The sequence below is a fragment of the Gavialis gangeticus genome, unplaced genomic scaffold (genome assembly GCF_001723915.1).
Source record: "Gavialis gangeticus isolate Ggan-Ray unplaced genomic scaffold, GavGan_comp1, whole genome shotgun sequence".
Lineage (NCBI taxonomy): Eukaryota > Metazoa > Chordata > Crocodylia > Gavialidae > Gavialis > Gavialis gangeticus.
Genome location: NW_017729030.1, coordinates 46,848,923 through 46,868,345, shown reverse-complemented (window position 1 = coordinate 46,868,345; position 19,423 = coordinate 46,848,923). Strand labels below are relative to the sequence as shown.

General features: G+C 42.9%; 2 protein-coding genes across 11 annotated transcripts in view; one reads left to right on the top strand and one right to left on the bottom strand.

The window, feature by feature from the left end:
* Positions 1-8,432, bottom strand: part of ABCE1 (ATP binding cassette subfamily E member 1) — a 30,659-nt gene extending 22,227 nt beyond the window's left edge. The window contains exons 1-2 of one of the 2 annotated variants that reach the window (XM_019522145.1): positions 8,414-8,432; positions 377-548 (exon numbers count right to left, since the gene is read on the bottom strand). In XM_019522145.1, coding sequence (XP_019377690.1) covers positions 377-479 — 103 coding nt within the window. In that variant the 5' untranslated portion in view covers positions 480-548; positions 8,414-8,432. Of the gene's footprint in view, positions 1-376; positions 549-8,231; positions 8,357-8,413 lie in introns of those variants that run through there. The other variant, XM_019522144.1, reaches the window with a different exon arrangement.
* A 59-nt stretch (positions 8,433-8,491) lies between these two features.
* The window catches only part of ANAPC10 (anaphase promoting complex subunit 10), an 86,631-nt gene continuing 75,699 nt past the window's right edge, over positions 8,492-19,423 (top strand). For 3 of the 9 annotated variants that reach the window (XM_019522153.1, XM_019522154.1, XM_019522155.1), the window contains exon 1: positions 8,492-8,673. The gene's annotated coding sequence lies outside the window, so the exon portion shown is untranslated. Of the gene's footprint in view, positions 8,674-8,946; positions 10,227-12,885; positions 12,895-19,423 lie in introns of those variants that run through there. The other 6 variants (XM_019522149.1, XM_019522152.1, XM_019522151.1 and 3 more) reach the window with 6 other exon arrangements.

Sequence of the window (19,423 nt, the reverse complement as noted above, 5' to 3'; positions counted from 1 at the left end):
AACAAAAGGTTTCAGAAAACCATTGTATTTTTCTCTGTGCTTTGACTTCTATTCATAATTTCCCTGTTAAAAAAAAAAAAAAAAAAGGAAAGAAACTAAATAAACCATGTTAATACAAGACTCAATGTAGATAAATCAGGTTTCCTGGTGATGGCATTATCACTGAAAACTGTACAGATATCTTGCAGCAATTGATATTTCTTAGCATGATTACTAAACACAATTTGCATTTTAAATGATACTTGGCCTCTCTCAATTCCCTAATTTATGAAGAGAGAGCCATTCTCTAATAGTAATTTCTAAGGGAAACATAAGGGAAACACACACGTTATTTATCTCTCTCCAATATTTTAAAATGCTTCAATGTATTTCTTACCCATTCGAACCACAGGACAGCTCTTTTTGCACTCCTGGCGGCATTTCTTTGGCTTACATTTATCATGGTTGACAATAGCTATTCTTGTTAACTTGTCAGCCATAATGCACAAATTAAGTTTTTAATATTCCAATTAGTGATTTCAGGGAAGAGGAAGCAGACACTTCAAGGTCTAAAAAGAGAGAGAAAGAAAACAGTCATTACCATTAGTATGGAAGACTGCATCAAACCAAAATTACTAACAAAAGTTCACAGATATCCAAATGAACCTACTCTCAACTGTTTCTACAGTCCACTGAACAAATTGAAGGAAAAAAACTAAATATTGGCAGTATGAATATAGTAATATTGCAGAATAACTTCACATACACACATTTCCATTTCATAACCATTTTCTCCACTATAAACTAAAGCCAATAAGAAATCTTCAAGTGCACACTTTTTAGTGTGCTTCTATCTACAAGTATAACTTATTAAGGGATGGGAATCTGTATTGCTGTCAGCATAAAATTCACTTCCACATGGTAGTTCGCACCTTATCCATTCTACAGTATACTTGTTTAAGCTTGCAAGAATGCATTAAAGTCAGACTATGAATATAATTCTGACAATTACTATGACAGCATGAACCTTTTGTGATCCACAGATTTGAATACTGTTTGTCAGAATATCCATGTATACCACTGTGCATTTCATCAACAGTCAAAGGAAAATTGTGGAGAGCAAGACAGAGCGAGCATGTGCATGATCAGTTACATGAACATCAAAGTCAGCTTGATGCTTTGATTTTAAGAGTTGAAATGATATCTGAATTATAGCAGCTACATTGACATACTGTATTTTCTATGCTGTTAGTGACCCAATGACCTCTCTCTAACAGGTGGTAGGTAGTGTTGGAACCATCAAAAGCTGGGAAGGAGCCACAAACATCATGTTGCACTAGAGCTAGGAAATCATCTACAGTAAAACAAATAAGAATCCTAAATCTGGGTAAGTAAAAGAGGAACGGCTTTTACATGTTTTTTTTCAAACAGGCTTGCAATTTGTCTACAAATATATTCTAATAACAGTATGAGATTTAAAGTAGTCTTTGACTTATCCCTTCATAGATAACACGCTTGACCTCATCTTTAAGGACTTCTACTACCTTCCAACTGAAATATGTAATAAGGCCGAATTATGTGGTCATCAATATTTTACAAGATGTTACTAGCAGAAGAAAGAGTGGAGTAATGGCAGTCATGATTACTTGCTGGGATTAAGAGTATAAATACCACTCTTTTAAATGGTATTAGTGCTTGAAAAAAGGCTTTAATATTTTTAAAGTAGGTCAAATTATGGGTCTATACTGCACGTCTATCTTCCTTCAGGTGAAAATATAGAAGTATTTCCAGTTACAGTGTAATATTGCTGAGTATCAAGGATAGAGTGGTTTTGGCTCTGCAGAGAAATTAGTAATTCAAAGCCATTTCAAAATGCTGATTCAACAGTCATACTCCAATAATTTTAGAGAGGCCAGTAAGAATTTGTAATGCATTATCAGTTTTTCAAAATCTTAGTACCACAAACTGTTGAAACAGTACTCAAACAAAACATTAGCAGAGTCCCCCAGCCCAAGACGAAGATGTCACTAATTCATATTAAAGAAATATAGTCTAATATAATACTCTAGAATTATAATACTATAGGGTAATATAGTACATCACCCTACAAGCCTATCTTAGGGAATTCTCAGACCGCATCATGGGAGGATTTAAACTACTTATTGCCATTATACACAGAGAAGATCTGATCTACTGAAACATGGGGTAACGTGTATATGGTGCACATTAAGTTCATAAGTATGGAGAAGGACAAGGTTTTGTGGGGACTACATATGGAAGATATTGTATAGAACGTTCTAACCTGTGTCCCATATTCTGAAGCGGTGGGGGGGAAGACATCTTCAGTTTCTGTGGGGTCTGGGACCATAGCCTCTACAGGTGGCAATATTTTCTGGCAAGGAGCCAAACGACCAGTTCAGGTTACAGGCAGATGGGCATTATAATCTGGTTGCTGCCCAGCTGCAGCACAGCTAAAGCCCCCCCTCTGCTGAAGCCCATGGTACTGTGCCACATAGGCAGAACTCCCAATCCACCAGAGCCCCAGGCATCAGACTGTGGCACAGCACAGAGCATGGAGGGCCCCTGTATCCCAAAGGCACAGCTCTGCAGGTCCCAAGTGCTTGACAACCCCTTCTCTAAGCAGTATCAGGGGAAGAAATAAGGATGGCGCTGGTACCTTGAAGTAATTCTAGATCTCAAGCTCTTTGGTTAAGGTAGTTTGGAGCTTGTTTTTCAAATAGTAGACAACATTCTTTCCAATGCTTAACCTTAACTTTTTAAAATGAATGCTCTAATGATATTGTTGTGTATAGCACCTTCTGTTTCAGTTTGACAGCTTTAGATAACTAATCCAGTGGGACCCAACCTTTTTGGCAGCTGTGTCACAAATTAGCCCCGTACCCTTCTCCAGTGCCATTCAAATTCCCTTCACCTCCTGATGTGATGCTATGCTTCTTACCCTGTACTTCCTGTCTGACCGTTGCTCTGTTTACTGCTTACTTGCCCTGTCTGCCATTGTGCTCCCTGTCTCCTACCTAGTTCGCCACATGTCACACACACAAGCTGTCCATGACACCTGTGGCATGAACGCCATCAACTGACCACCCCTGCATTAAGCAATACTTCATACACCAAACTTAGAAGAGGGTATATATAAACTACACATAAATTAATTTGGTGGGCAAGATTCTTTGAGTAGATGTGGTATCTTTTATTTGTCCAACAGAGCAGGTGGGGAAAATTTTTTGGCAAACTTTCAGGTGCAGTCACCCTTCTTCAGGCACAAGGAGTCTCTGCTTAATTTGGCTGCATTTGACTGGAAAGTCCGAAGTATCTTGAATAAAGGCTGGTTAGTCTCAAGACAAACTCTGGAGTTCTCAGCCAACTGAACAGTTAAGCATACTGCATGAAATTGCTATTAAGTATATAATCTGTAGTTATTGTGAACTTTGGCAAACCAGAATGTATAAGCATCTACTTATTTGGAATTGCCCTTTTTTGTTGGTTTGGAAAACGGAAAGCAATTTTATTTAAACTGCATTAACCACATAACCATTAAATAAATTACATTTAAGAGATCTTCAGGAAAGTTTATCCATAGACTGAAGTGGTGAGGGAATAGCTAAATGACTGAAAGATAAAAAACTTCTGTCGCCAGCCACAATTAACTCCTGACAACACTATTCATTTCAAGTAAAAAGCTTTTCACTTCCTCTAATAATTAATCTACCCTAACATGATCACTAAAACACAAGCCTAAAAACTGTGGAATGTAAAATGCTTGTGGCTAGTCATATCTGAACAATGCTCATGAGCCACCGATGTAACTTCTTTTCCTTAAATCATGGACAAAAAAACCCCATTTTTCTTAAAACAGAATTATAAGCAAACTACAGTACCCTACCAAAGTTTATGCAAGATACTATAGTTCAGTGGTGGGGGTACTACTATCTAAAAAGCTTGCAGTTGGATACACCTAGAGTTGTTACAGATGCACAAAATAGATATGACCAACTGCAGTTGATTGCATTGAACATCTTATAGAAAAGTTTTAACAAGGCTTAACAGAATGCGGTTAATATTTATTACAATGGATAGAATATGCACCTGTTGGTGGAGACTGAAAACTGCATGAAGACAGGACTATGCAATTATGCAATAAGAAAAGGACAGACCTATCAGAGCTGATCATATTGTATTTACTTTACAAAAAACAAATATTTACTTAGTAGAAAGTAGATGAAGTGTTCATTACTAAGTGTGCACCGATAAAGAGTTTTTGGGCTGATACTGATGGCCAACTGATGGCCGATCTGATTGGCGATATGCAGCCTAGCAGCTTGGAGATCAGCATTAGGCTGGTAGGTCTGTTGGGGGGAATGAGTGGGGGGAGGGAAGAGGCATGGGGGGGCAGGTCAATATCCCTGCAGTGAGCGTGGGAGTGGGGCTGGGGTTAGTGTTGCACAGCTGGAGTAGGGCAGGGCACGGGATGGAGCCATGGCTCATTTGAGGGGGGAGCAGGGAAGGAAGGCAATTTCTGCTGCTACGCGCAACCCCAGAGGAGGCACGTGACCCCCAGATCTGTGTGCAGGGCGAGGGCAGGCTGCTGCTGCGCTCTTAAGGTTGGGGCTGCGCCAGACTCTTCCTAGCGAGCTGCATGCAGGGCGGGCTGCAGTGTTACTCGGAAGGGAGGCTGCGAGGGGGGGGGCTACAGAGAATTTTGGGATGGCAGCAGCCCCCTCTGTAATGCCCCCTTCCCAGCACTACCACCACCTGCCCTGCACACAGCCTGGGTCCAGCCCCCCTATTGGGAAGAAGCCGGTGCAGACCTGTCTCTGAGTGCGCAGCGGCAGCCTGCCCTCACTCCACACACAGATCCGGAGAGCACATACCACCGCCCCATGCCTCCCCCAGGGGTGTGTGCAGCGGTGGGAGTGGCCCCCTCCTCCTTCCCCCTGGATGAGCCGTGGCTCTGTCTCGTTCCCCACCCTGGCTGCGCAGTGCCTGCCATAGCTCCACTCCCTCCCTCACCACGGGAGCCTCCATCTGCTCCCCCCAACCCCTTTACCCCCATGGACTTACTGGCCAGATGCTGCTCTCCAAGCTGCTGGGCTGTGCTCCTGGCCGCATGTACACTGCAGCTGCGTGCATGCACGCGGCATTTATCAGTGACATTATTGGCCTCATCAGCCAAGAAAAGCCAATTGCTGATAATGTCAATTTTCCTTTTATCGGTGCTGATACAATATGGACCAATGTATCGGTGCATCTCTATTCAATACCATCAACTGCAAAATGTAAAAAGATTCTAAATATATTTCAGTCTTTAAAAGGAGGAAATTAGTAATCTTCAAGAAACATGCCTCAATTATTAAATGTATCAACAAAACTCATTAACCCTATATCCATACGAGGCCAGAGAGACCATTTTTCAAAGCACAATCCCATACAAAATAATTTATAAACTAAAAAGAACAGCATAAGTGGTTAATTTTTGAAGAAGGAGATCTCCATGTTCATACACGCTGGACTAGAAGAACTGTTACATGCTAAAAGTTAAGTATGGAACAAACACAAACTAATGATTGCTCTGTAGAGTTTTTGTACTCTTTTAACTATATCTGTTTAGAAACTGATATAGCTACAGCTGTGTGTTCTAAAAAACTGTATTTAGGCAAATCCAAAGTTGCATTAGTGGGTTTAATTGCAAGAAACTACTCACCTATTCTATACATATAACAGAAAATGGTAAAGGGTGAACAAACATCTCTGGCTATTGGAAAGCAGCATATTGCAAAATAATGTATTGAAACAGGACTGTGCAAGTGTGCATTTAATTTGCAGGCAACTATATTAATGTCCATTCATGAAGCCATATAATATACACTTAACCCTGAATACTTCCTTAGAATGGGTAATGGGGAAGGGAAGATACACATTAAAACTACTGAAAACAAGTGCATGGAGCAGGGAGAAGTCAACTCCTCTTGACTAAGAGCCTGAAGAACAAGGATAGTACATATACAACTGGGACTTGGAAAAATATCTTGCTTACATGTCAGAGGATTACATTTATTGCCAAAGATGAATCACTCACAAATACTAGAGCCCATTTCCCTCACTGATAAAAATGTTGCTGTGCTGTGCCCTATTCAAGGTGATGCTCCCACAGGGTGCTTGGTGGCGTGTCCATTTTCCATGCCAGCCTCTGCCTAGCAAGAATCTTTTAGAATTTGAAGCCCAACCCTCTGCTTGTTGCAAGAGGCCTTGTCTTCTCCTAGGGGGAAAAATCATGTTAGCTAACACATGCTGAATTATTAAAAGGCAAAATCCTAGGAAAAAGAGAGGTCATTTGATAGTTTTCACATTATTTGACCCGTCCTATAGAGTTGGTCCAATAAAAGATAACACCAAAACCCCCCCACTTTTCGCAAATTAGGGAAGTGTTTCACACGCCTTGCTAGTGCACACACAAATGCCTTCCCTGGTTACATTTTACTTTGTGATTCTCATCACATTAGGGAGAGGAATTAAAAACCCATCATTTCCCTTGGCAAGGCTTTACCCATTTAAAAGATTTTTCCTCTCTCTGCCTCTTCACTGACAGGAGACTGATGCATGCAGTTGTCTCAACTTTAAAACTGGGGTTTGACCTCTGGCCCATGGACCAGATCTCCTCTGTGGAACCGTGTCACCTGCTCTAAGGGTATCACCATGGGCTTGGAAATTTGGCAGCCGGGGAGTAGTGGCAGTATTAATTGCTGCTCCCCCTGCTACTAGATGCCCAAACCCTCCACGGTGACAGACATAGCCCTGCGTGCTAGATCACTGAACCACAGCAGGGCTGGGGCCGCTCCACAGCTGGATGTGCAGGATCCTACTGACAATCATACACAGGCAACTGTGTGCACTTGCACCCCCCTTTTAATTACTGCTCCACCCAAAGTTTAAAACCAACTGCCTGGCAGAGGCAATGGCATTTCTAGTCGGGCAGCGCCCAGGGAGTCACTTGACTTCGTGGCTCATTATCATCTACCTGATCCCTTCTAAACTCTTTACCCTGCAGGTGTTAGCAACCATCTCCTTTTCAAAGATCTTGGCGTCCCACCTCTCAAGCTCTCCTTTCTTCTGCTAGTTCTGCTGCCTGTTTGCTGCTCCTGGGCACAAAGCTCCTATTTCACAGCCTGTTTTTAACTCATCCCAATGGTGTTCTGTTTCTTTTTGCTTTGCTCTTACACTGAGGAGCCACAGCCCCAGGCTAGCAGGAATCATACAAAATGAGGGATGGAAGGGACCTCAGGAGGTCAAGCCCAACCTCCTGCTCACAGCAGGACCACCCCCAACAATTTCAGACTTGTAGTTCCATAGATGTTAGGGGCTGGAAGGGACCTTACAGATCATCAGGTCCAGCCCCACTGCACCTGGGCAGGAAAGATTGCTGGGGTGAAGTGACCCCAGCAAGATGGGTGGTGTCAAGATGCTTTTTGAAGATTGCCACGGTGGGCAACCCGTACCACCTCTGGGGGGAGCCTATTCCAGACCCTCGGCACTGGGCTTGTAATTAAGTTTTTTCTTTACCTCACCTGGAACTGGAAGTCCAAGTCAATCATTTACCAACTGGAACAAAGCAAAATTATTAGGGGGAAAAAGCTGCCTTTTCCCAAAAGCAAGTACCTCTTGCATCAAGCCAAAGAGGCAGGTGGAGGAATGCTGACCTCTCCCTGCTAAAAAATCCTAATAATGAAGAAAAAGAAAAAAGACACGCATCCTTTTCCTTTTCAAAAATAAAAAGGTCTATAGGAATATCATTGGGTGAAGTCATTCCTACGAAACCGATCTGCTCTTCTGCTCTGCAGGTTACTCTGCTATCCGGCTGTAGGCTGCCCCGAGCCCCGGCTGTGCAGGGCCGCCACGCATCGATTTGCTGTCACAACTATAAAACGGCAGAACCGGTGGGTTCTTTTTTTCACCGGAGAAAACCAGGGGCCGGGTCAGGCGCCGATGAGGACACCCCTCGCCCTCCGCGCCCCCTTCCTTAAGCCCGAGGTCCACCCCGCGGCTTCCCGCCGCCCCCCGGAGATCCGGCAGGTGTCAGGCAGGGGAAGGGGGGAGCGCCCCTCCAATGCGATGGTTGCGTCAGCGCGCCCCAGGGCAGTGATTGGCAGGGGGGACCCAAGCCTAACCCCCCTGTCACTGTCGCGGCGCCGCTCCCTGCCCCGGGCTCGTGCCCTCCCTCCGCTGTCCGCACTTACCGGGAGGGAGGGCGGGAAGCTGCGAGCCGGGCGCGGGGACGGGAGTGGCCTCGCCCCGTTCCTCGGCAGCAGACACGCGCGCAACGTGCTCGCGCTGCCACCCGGCCAAAATGGCCGCCGCCCCCACTCACCATAGAGAAGGAAAGAAAGGGGGCAGGGAGTGGGAAGGAAGGGCTGCTCACCATAGAGGAGGTGCAGGAAAGAGCGACGCCTTGGGAAGGGGGAGGGGCTTAGGGAGATGAGGCCGCGTCGCGGTTGCTGATGGACGCGCCTGGGCGTGGCGTCATCAGCGAGCGACGGCAGAGAAAAGCGCTCCAAGGGTTTAGTGCCCCGTTCCTCTCGTAAGGACGCGCCTGGTCGTGGCGTCATTGCCGAGACTGCAAGAGGAGGCAACTGCATGGGGCGTGAGCGGACGCGCGGGGAGGCTGGTGGCGGCTGCTCGGTGCGTCTGGCGTGTCCTTTCCCGTCTCCCGTACCGTGGGGCTGGCCCTTCCCCCGGCTCCCGAAGGAGTCGGTTCCTCCTCAGCCCGACTGGCGCATGCGCCCCCCTTTGGCCCGGGGCAGCGCGCTGTGGGGCGGGAAAGGAGGGCGAGGTTGAGCGGCCTCAGCGAGGGCTGGGGCTGGCTTGGCTCCTTCTGCCCTGGTTCTAGCCTGAGCAGGGCCGGGTGGGAGTGGGGGCGGGGAGCAGAAAGCAGAGCAGCAGATCGGCCAGGCTCACAAACCCTAAAGACTCGAGCAAGTTCCTGAGGCTGCTTCACGACAGGGCATTGGCCGCTGGTCCTGTGAGCGGATCCTTTTGTTGTCCAAACCAAGTGATGCCACCTCGTTGCCCCAGCATGGTTCTCTGGGTTTTTTTGGACTGTCCTCCTGGCTGTCATGGGGGACTGCCTCCCTTCTATGATTGGCACTGTGAAGCTCCCTTTCCACTCTGTGTTCAGCCCAGGGTGTGTTTTGCTCCAAGACTGAATTCTTTGAATCCTTTGATACACTGGTGCCTGTGCTGTCCTAACCTCCAGCCTGGGCTGGATCTCTTTGCTGAAGTCTGTTGAACTTTCAACAGAGAGAAGACTGAAATGCTCTATCAGCCTGCTCTAGGCCAGGAATGTGAGCTTCCCTGTCCCTCCCCCCACCCCATATTACTGTTAAGAGAGAGACCCAGGAGGTAATCAAGCACTTCTACCTCAGGAGCTGCCTCTCCCAGAGAGTGACTGTTAATGAGGAGATCCAGCACAGGATCTGATGCGCAAGTGACTCCTTTGGGGAATGGCTTTGGCATACCGTTTTTGATTGTCATCTCTCGAAAGATGCCAAGATCCAGATTTACAATGCATTCATCATGGCCACTCTCCTCTATGGATGTGAAACATGGGTGACAGGGCTTTAGATGACCTACCCTCATCATCTCAAGAGCCTGGCCAGGTACTGCCAACAATACCTCTGGAAAATCCTCTGTATGAAATGAAATGGGAAGATCGGCGCACAGATGCTAGCATCCTTGCTCTGCAGCCAGAATTACCATTGAGTCGGTGATACTCAAGCACTAAATTCCCTGGATTGGGCATTGTGTGCAGATGCTTGTCTCTTGACTCCTAAAGCAAGTGCTCTATTCCCAGCTTAGCTGTGGCTTGAGATCTTGTGGTGGTCAGAGGAAATGCTACAAGGATGCTTGAATACATACCTGAAGAACATAAATGCTGACATGGAGAACTCCAGTGGTGCTGCAGCCTCAACCAGGTGGCAGCCCACTTTGAGGTAAAGCGTCTTGCCTTTGAAGCAGAGAAGAGAGAGCAGGGAAAGGAAAAGGAGAGAAATCCCAGCCTATGGCTTACTCTCCCCCATGGAAAAGTGCAACTTCTGCAGCCGAATCTGTGACTTGAGGACTGGACTCTTACTTCACTTCAAGACTCATCAAAGAGGCATGATACAGATCATCCTTGAGTCAAGGGATTGCTGATGACAACAGGGCAGGGTGCAGAAAGCAAAGCAGCAGACAGGGTAGGGAAGAGAACTGGAGTGGCACTCAAAGAGTGCAAGGCTTAATTTGTGGCATGCCTGCCAAAAAGGTTAACCTCCTCTGCTAAACCTTTATGCCCATATAACACACTCCACACTAGACAATTGAACCATCCTAACCATAGCACTTTCAAACAGATATAATGAAGGCAGGCAGTATTTGGGAAGAAGAGGGGAGTTGAGCACTGGAGAGGTATTGGTTACTGAAAGGCACTGAAAAGGAAGAACAGGAAGAGACTTAGTGGTTGCACTGGGAGCTCTTTATAGAACTGGGAAAACAAAAAGATCAGAACAGGTGGAAAGAGATATGTAGGGATGAGTACCAAAGATCAGCAGTCTTAGAGGGATAAAATTAGGAAGGTTGAGATACAAAATGAGTTTTAATTAGCAAGGGGTATAAAAGGCAACAAGATTTCTGTGACTGCATTAGGTGACCATCAGCAAAATACACCCAACACTAATAACAAGAGTTAACCATTTGCAAAACACACCTAGCACTAATAAGGAGAGACCGTTGAGGCTGCTGATTTTTTGTTTTCAAACAACAATGTTACTGTCTCGAAATTTAACATTTTCATCTTGTAAATGGTATTAAATCCTATTCTCATGATCTTCACCATTTGTATCTCATGTCTTCTCTTTGGGTGCTCTTCATAGCACCCTGAAGACAACCCAAGTCATTGGGGGGAAAAAGGTATCTGTATGCATATCCACTGGTTCAGCACCCCTGTTCTCTTTTCTTTGGGGCATTTATGTGAAATTACTGAAACGTTCTTAACAAATATGACTCTCTTTAACAAATAGAAAATGGATTTTGGAAATAGATGGTTTAACATCTGCTTTTGGACTTCTCTTAAACTAAGCTAGATGAGGCATTCTTAGTTGGAAAATGTATTAAAAGAAGAATCCAAAAGACTTCTGAAATCAGTCCCCTCTCTGTGACCACTTCAATCTATCATTCTACATGGAAAAAAATGGCCTAAAACTGCAGTAGAGGAAATTTAGTTTGGAGATTAGAATAATGCTCCAACTATGATGGTGATCAAGTGTTGGAACAGGCTACTTAGAAAAATTGTGGAATCTCCGTTGCTGGAGAATTTCAAGAGCAGGTTAGACGCATTTGGCTGGGATGGTTAGGGATGATCCTGCCTTAAGCAGAGGGCTGGACTAGGTGAGCTCATACTTTCCTATGGTCATAGGATCATACTGCTTTTTAGGGAGGGATAAGTCTTCCTTTGTCAGGCTTCATACAGCTACAACATGGGATTATATATCTGTTTTACAAAGCAGATACCTCCTCCATTTGGTCTCTTCCTGAGTTTTGTTTGAACTTGCTGCATTCTTTAAGGACTTGTTTTCACAGAAGTTCCTTAATGAGTTCCTCAGTTTTGTTATCCAAGTCATTAACAAAAGAATTTAGTAAGTCTGGGTCCAAGACTTACTGAGATCCTTCTAGAATCCTCTCCTCCCCTAGAATATCCTCCCAGTTAACCATTGGAGACTCCTCTGCTCTTTGAGAAGTTCTCAGCTGGTTTTACACCAGCCTGTTATGACTACATCTAGAACACTTTTCCTTAGTTTTTGAGGTTGCCCTGGGGGGTTGTGTCAAAAGCATTACTATACTCTACTTTGTCGCCATTATCTACTAAGTCTGTTCCCCTGTCAAAGATGGAAATTGGGTGTGTCAAAGGATCATGTCAAACTATTTTGGCTGATTTGAATAGTTCAATTTTCCCTGCATCATCTTTTTGTTCTTATTTCCCTATTAGATATTAGCCCCCCATACTTTCTTTTATCTTCCTCCATAGAAAGTTGGAGTGTCTTTCTCCAGTTCTTTGTCTTAAAATGTGAGATGCACAGGAAGAAGCTTTCAGCTGGAGATGTTGTGATTTTTTTTCTGATTTGAAAAATATGGAAAAATTACTTTCTTTTTTTATTTTGTCTTTTTTCCTTCCATGTTCCATGTCTAGTCCCAAGTGACTATAGTGGTTTTATAAAAAAAAAAATTACACATGAAAGCAATACTTATGCCTATTTATTATTCAGAAAATAGGCATACATTGTCCAAAATGAGGAACCTACAATTCTGTAAATAACAAGTCCATGCGTTTTTAATCAAGTCTTTGGCCTGCCATTCTCATAACTATCTTTAAATTCGTAATTCTATATTAGTATCCAATTACTTTCTAAATAACTAGTTTTTTATGGTATGTCAACCAAACCAATAAGAATGTGTTTCAAAATATGCTTTATTGTTGCTAAGTTGGTTGGACAGAAGTGCAGATCCTAAAAACTGAGAGAATTATGTATTCACCATTTGTCTTCATTTTTCTCCCCCACCATTTTAATGCATGAGCTGTAATATTGGCAGATTTAGTGTTTTGGTGGAAATCTGTATCTTTAACAGAAGAACATGGATTTAAGCTACATTCTGTTGGTCACTTCCTAGCCTCTTCTTCCAGGGTTAACTATATCAGCAAAATGTTGGAAAAGTTCTGTAGCTTCTCTGAATAACTTTTCAGTGTAACAGTATTGTAATTTAATTATCATCTATATGTTTCTGTGACATTTTTAAGTTGCTTTTTCAAGTTTGATGTCTCTCTGTGGAATCTGTTTTATAAAATGCATTTATTTAATCAAGTTCTTCCTTGTAAGCTAAACCTTACACTGAGCACTACTACTCTGAAATTTAGAGGCAGTTTCCTGGAGGTCCCCACCAAGTGGTCTGGGCTTATTTAGTCTGGAGAAGAGATAACTGGGGGGAGATTTAATTGCAACTTTCAACTACCTGAAGAGTGGTTACAAAGAGGATAAAGCTAGACTGTTCTCAGTGGTGAAAGATAATAGAACAAGGAGCAATGGGCTCAAGATGTAGCAAGGGAAGTTTGGGTTAGATATCAGGAAAATCTTTCTCACTAGGAGGGTACCGAAGCACTGGAACGGGCTACGTAGAGAGGTTGTGGAACCTCCATTGTTAGCGTATTTTAACACCTGCTTAGGTAAAGCCTTGGCTGGGATGATGTAGTTGGGGATGGTTGAATGACCTCCTAGAGGTCCCTTCCAACCCTGATTTTCCATGATTCTGTAATTCTGAGTGTCCTTGATTAACACCTAGAATCTTTTGAGCTAAACAATCTTGAGTCGCTAGGTGTTAGAAGACCTCCTTACCTTCCATAATGTACTTTTATGTTGTATTAGATGGTGGTTTCTCAAAAAAGTGTAGGATGCTGACTATCCATGCTTTCGAACAAGGATGTCAAAGATCTGGCCCACAGAGCCATGCCATATGGACCTGTGGGACCTGTTCTGGACCCTACATGCCAGATCCAACACCCACTGCTCTGGCCAAGTGGGAGTTGAGCCTCATGTGGTGCCCCACTCAAGCCAGGGTGTGGCAGGAGCTCTCTACAGCATGAGTCCTGGAGTGTGTACTGCATGCAGTGTAGTCCCAGGCCAGCCAGAGTGTTGCAACTCTTGAGAGTGCATTATATTTTCAGACTTCAGTAACAAACTCACTGGGAAAGTTTTAGGAAAGGGTGTTATATATTTGTTAGAATTTTGCCAAGATAAAATATTTGTCTAACTATATGTGTAAAATATACTTATCGTTCTCCTTGAAAGAATCCATATTTTTTCAGATAATTGTGCCATGAGTATACCTCCAAACTGAGTTGCTTTTGGGGTTCACTATGTGGTATATGTGGATATTCTCTACACATTAGATAAACACCATAGAAGTATAGTCTCTAGTTGTAGTTACTTTGAAGCTGAGCTCAGTTTTTCATTGTCATATCTGCATGTGTTACAATACTTGATATAAATGTACTTTTGTAATTACATGATGTAACTGAAAGATAATTAAGTGAGATACTCATATGTGCTAAATGTATTGCAAGCACTGTCTGCCTGTAAAGGGGAAATCAATTCCTCTATTGCAAAGGCCTCATAGAGTAATGTTCATAGAGAGGGTGAGGGTGGGTGGGGGGCTTTTTAAAGTCTAGCTAGGATGGAATCAAGGTCTTTGAATCCCAGATTTTGGAGGTTCAGTGGTCCTAGCAGCCAGGGCTGGCAGAACCAACAGGAAGGCTGATGGCAGGAAATACTTGCAGGGCTTTCAGGAAGGCTAGGATGTAGCCAGATAAGGGAGCACTTGTTTTTCTGCCTTCAAACCTGCTTGTATAGTTTATCTTCTTGCTGATTGTCAGCAGAGCAAGTGGTTTCTGGGCAAGTGATATTCCAGGCCTAACCCCTTTTGCAGTAAAGCAGGGGTGGGCAAAATGCAGCATGTGGGCTGGATGTAGCCCACCAGGTCATTCTGTCTGGCCCGCGTGGCCCCTAAAACATTTAGAAAATTAATATTTATCTGCCCTGGGTTGCCTGTCATGCAGCCCTCAATGGCTTGCCAAAACTCAGTAAGCAGCCCTCCACCCAAAATAATTACCCACCCCTGCAGTAAAGGGTCCTAACTTTTTTTTTAAAGCCTAGGTGGCCAGCTAGGGCTGGTGAAAATCCCCTTGCTGCAGCTGTAGGGTCCTGTATAAGGGTAGAGGTGCTGAAGCTTGCTGGAGTAAGGAGTTGCACTGGGGCAATCACAGTCTGTTCCTTGGGGCAAGTGGCAATATAGTGGGGAGAAACTCAGGGCTCTAGGGCTCCTCCATGGATGGGTTTGTCACTAATTACTGTTATGTTGCTTTCTAAAAGGAATAAAAACATTTTAAGTGGAAAACTCAATGCATCCTTAAAATGTGAATCTAACCACCAGTGGAAGAAGTATGGGCCAATGGAGATTTGCCCATTGAAACTGTGGAGCTTGGATTCATTCTTGGTTGCTTTCTCTTCAAGCAGGGAATGCCAGTTAACTAAAGAATGAAAAGCTTTGTGTAGATTGGCATAGGCTATTGTGTAACTTTGGTGGAATGAAGTTATGGTATTGTCCAAACTGTTACATTAGTTATGACACTGTTGGGAAGGTAGGAATGTTGGTCTTTGTGAATTACATTGGAATTTACAAGTTGTATTTAAAGCCCATCTGTTGTTTATTTGCCATCACAAAAATACAAAAATATTTTGTGACTCCAATCTAGCTGACATTAAATCACTTAAGTGTCATGAAGCCAGGAAAAAAATCTATCCTCCATCAGTGTGTAATAACTAACCTTCAGATTGATTATTATGATGAAAAGCTGCTGTCTACTGGCTGCTGACCACACATGTTCTGCAGTTCTTCAAGACAGACTATAGTCTGCAAACACCAACCCAGTTGGGAAGCAACATCTGAGGAATTGGAAAATTTTTTACTATTATTAGGTTTTAAATTCTTCCAGTGGCTGTAATTAACGCAGTTTTAAGTTTTGCCTCGCTTTTTCCCTTTATGTTGTAATTTATGTGCTAGTCCAACAAGTTCTCAACAGTTTTATGATAATTAACTGCAGTAGGAAACAACTATATATTATTTCTATAGTAGCTGCTTTAAACAAGTAATAAGAAAACTAAAAACCAAAGGTAATATAATCTTCAGTTATGTTGGTTAGCAGTGACTACGTGCTGTTTAACATAAAAATGATTGAATAAATAGCCTTGTTTCAAGTGGACACAATTTTTGTGTTTCTGAACAACATTGTTGCCTGCTCTTGCAATGATAGCTTTCAGGTTAATCCTCTAGTAGTAAACCTCAGATTAAACTTCTATAGGAATAAAGTATTTTTTAAAAAATCGTTGTAAAATGAGCAGAAAATAGTTCAACACAAGGAAGAATACTAAAATGGTATTAAATATTAATAAAAGAACATTCAGACCCAGAAAACAGTAGCAGTGAGCATGGGGGGGATTCTGTTAAAGTCGATTGAAATTAAAAGGGTGTTATATGTGAATTACATGAATGTGCATGTGAAATCTGGTGGAATCTGATAGGAAGCTGGGAGTGGGGATTTGGACAGTAGTCCTGGCTGCATTTTAGAGCAGCCCCTTGCTGTGTGTGTATGTGGTTGGGTTTTTTTTTCCGGGGGGTGCAGTTTGGGATTCCTGGAGTATTGTATACATGGAATACTATGTGTCCCCATGTAACATTGAGCTGGTTCACAGAGGACTGTTTCAAAAGTGTGCTTTTGAACTGTTACAGGAAAATTTAAACCAGTCTTAAGTGACCTGTACATCTAGACTCCCGGAATTTATATTATAGTATATTTAGAATGTTCTAAGCTTTATGTCTGTCCACATCCTTAGTGTTTCTCTGCTTCAGTTCTTCCCTATCCCTATGATGGGGACAACACTTTTCTACCTTACAGGAGTGCTGTGAGGATAAATGCATTAAAGGTTGTTCAGAACTTCAGTGATGGGATCAATAGGTGCATAAACTGTTGGCTTGGTCTTGGATTGTGGAGTTCAGTCCCATGCTATTGCAGGCAACAGCACTATATTATTCCATTCATGAACTTGACAGTTTTAAGATCCATATTAAGAGTAGTTACCATATTTATCTGAATGAAAGGCGAGGCTTTTTCCCCCCCATTCAATGGGGGGGGGTTAGCAGGGGGGTGAAAGAGCCTCATGCTGGATTTGAGGATTGGAATCAAAGCTAGACCTGTTGCTGTTGCCTGGGCTAGGGTGGCTCATGGTGGGTCGTGATGGATGGGATGGCGGTAGGTTCAGGGGAGATGGGGGTGGGGAGGGAGCTGCTGTAGCTCTGGCCCTAACCGGGGCCAGGGGCCGGAGCTGAGGCAGAGCTGCTGCCATTGACTAGCTTGGGCTGGGCCACCATGCTACATAGGGTAAGTGCTGGTGGTGGGGCTGGGGGGCAGGCACAGGATAGGGAAAGGTGTAAGTGGCAAGGAGGGCAGGGGAGTAAGAGGTGGAGGTCAAGCTGTTTACCCCCCTGCTGTTGCATTCCCCACTGCAGCCATGGGGGAGACCTAATTTAAGGTGACCCTCCAATAATTTGATTCTATTTATAGAAAATTATAACAAATTTTATAATTTTCCACATATAGAAGCTAATTATTGCAGGGATGTCTTTAATTTGAAGTCATCTTGGATTCAGATAAATACAATGGGAAGGGTTGTTTTGTTTGTCACGTTGCTCCCACCAAAATAAAGATCCCCAGCCTTGCTCCTGTAACAATTTTTTTTTTAACTCCCAGTGTAAATCTGGTTATGTTCAGCTTATACCAGTTGTTTCTGTGCCAATGTTGTCATTTAGACCCTGTAATTTAGACTCTGCATGTGTTCCATTTTGTATTTCTTGTAACATAGGTGACCAGGATTGACCTTATATGAAACACAGTGCACAAACAAGTGCATTGTACTATGGCATTTTTACTTCCCTCTCTCTGTTGGAAAGACCTTTCCCTGTGCGTCCTAAAATCACATTTATCACTTTTTGTAGCACAACCCAATGATGGCTTCTAGCCACTGTGTGATCAATTAGTATATGCTGGTCTTTCTCCTCTTCAGTCGTCCCCAGTTGATGTATTCAAAGCTTCTAATGGAATTTCTTATTAATTCTTAAGTATGATCTTTCTATTATATTATTATTTCATCCAGTCCCTGGTATTGTTCATTTCTTTGTCTATATTTTTGTGCCAATATTATTAATAAAAATATTGAGTAAAATTAGTCTCAGAACGGATCCTTGAGAAACCTCACGAGTAGCCTCTTTCCACCTTGGTAGTTCTCCTTTCAGGCCAATGGGCATTTATACACCTACTTTTCTGTCCTGTGATGCAGTGGAGATCTGCCACTTCAGATCACCTCAGCTCTGCATGCGAGCTGAGGTGAACTGCACTGATCTGCGTGCAGTTGTAAAGGTGGCAAAATGTGTGTCAGCACGCAGAAAATGGCAGCAGTGCGCTTTTGAACTAACGCACCTCGGTTGTGTCTTAGTTCAGAAGTACGCCACCACCATTTTCTCAGTGGTGACGTGTACTTTGCCGCTTAAATAACTGCAGGTGTTGCAGCACCAGGCTCTTTTCAAAGTGGCTGGCACTGCAGTGCTTACATGTGTTGTTCTCCTTTTGGCCCTTTCCTAACTCACCTAATTCCGGTATTAGACCTTCATCTGTTCCAGCTCGACTGATAAATTACCATGAGGTATTATAGCAAATGGCTTCATATCAAATCAAGTCCAGATAGATGAGATATATGTTTCCACTTTCTAGAAAATCAGTTATTAGAGAGTTAAGAGGTTAGTCTGGCGCCAGCTACCTCTAGTAACTAGATGCTGCATTGCATTCTATTGAGGTTGGTATTTGTTTCCCCTGCCCCTTGAAGTATGTGCTACATTAGTTACTTTTAGTAATCTAGTACAAAACCTGACTTGATAGTTTTAATCAAAGTCCTTTTAATTTAATGTGTCATTTTAGATAATCTCTATCCTAAAATACTGATCTCATCCTTCCTTTCCTCTGTCCCATGCCCCCGTGGTTTGAGTACATTAATTTTTTTTAAGTCCTTCCTACAGTTGTAATTTCCATTTGTACACAGTACTTCCCATTCTCTCCCTCCTGCAGTTGCCCCTGTGTTCATTATCATTTTCATTAAAAAGTAATGAAAAGTATTAATTTAGATTTTGGGCCATTTCTAGGTTCTTTACTTTCTTGTCAACCTTCATTTAGCAGCCTCACTTAATCTTTTTTAATTTTCTTTATTTAGATTCTAAACCACCTTTTGTTTTCTTGATATCCTTTTCATGCTTTAACTCAGTGTGGTCTAAGAGAGTATATTGTGTAGGATTTGCTGATATTCTGTGGAAGAAGCCAGGGCTTCTTGTAGATTTGTCTTATTTAAGCATGTGCTCAGAACCAGTAAATAGCACGTTCCTATTGATAGTGGGTTGCCTTAAAAAACTCAAGTTCATGATCTTTTAAACAAATTTTACAGAACACAATCTATTTTCCCTCACCATAAGAAAGCTGCAGGTATGTTTGAAGAAATGGGTTTCCCATATATTATTTGCCTAATTCACAAAGGTCTTGACTTGATAAATTTGGAAGTATTTAATCTGCTTTGGGGATCTCTGTGGAAAGAGTGCAAAATGGTTGGACTGTTAATGTTATCAGCAGCCCATTCTGACTCTTCAGTGATTGTCAGAAGTGATATACAGCTTAATTTATAAAATAAAGAGGAAAGTAATTTTTTGTTTCTTGCATAGTAAATGCACTGTGTTCCTTTTGTAATTTAAAAAA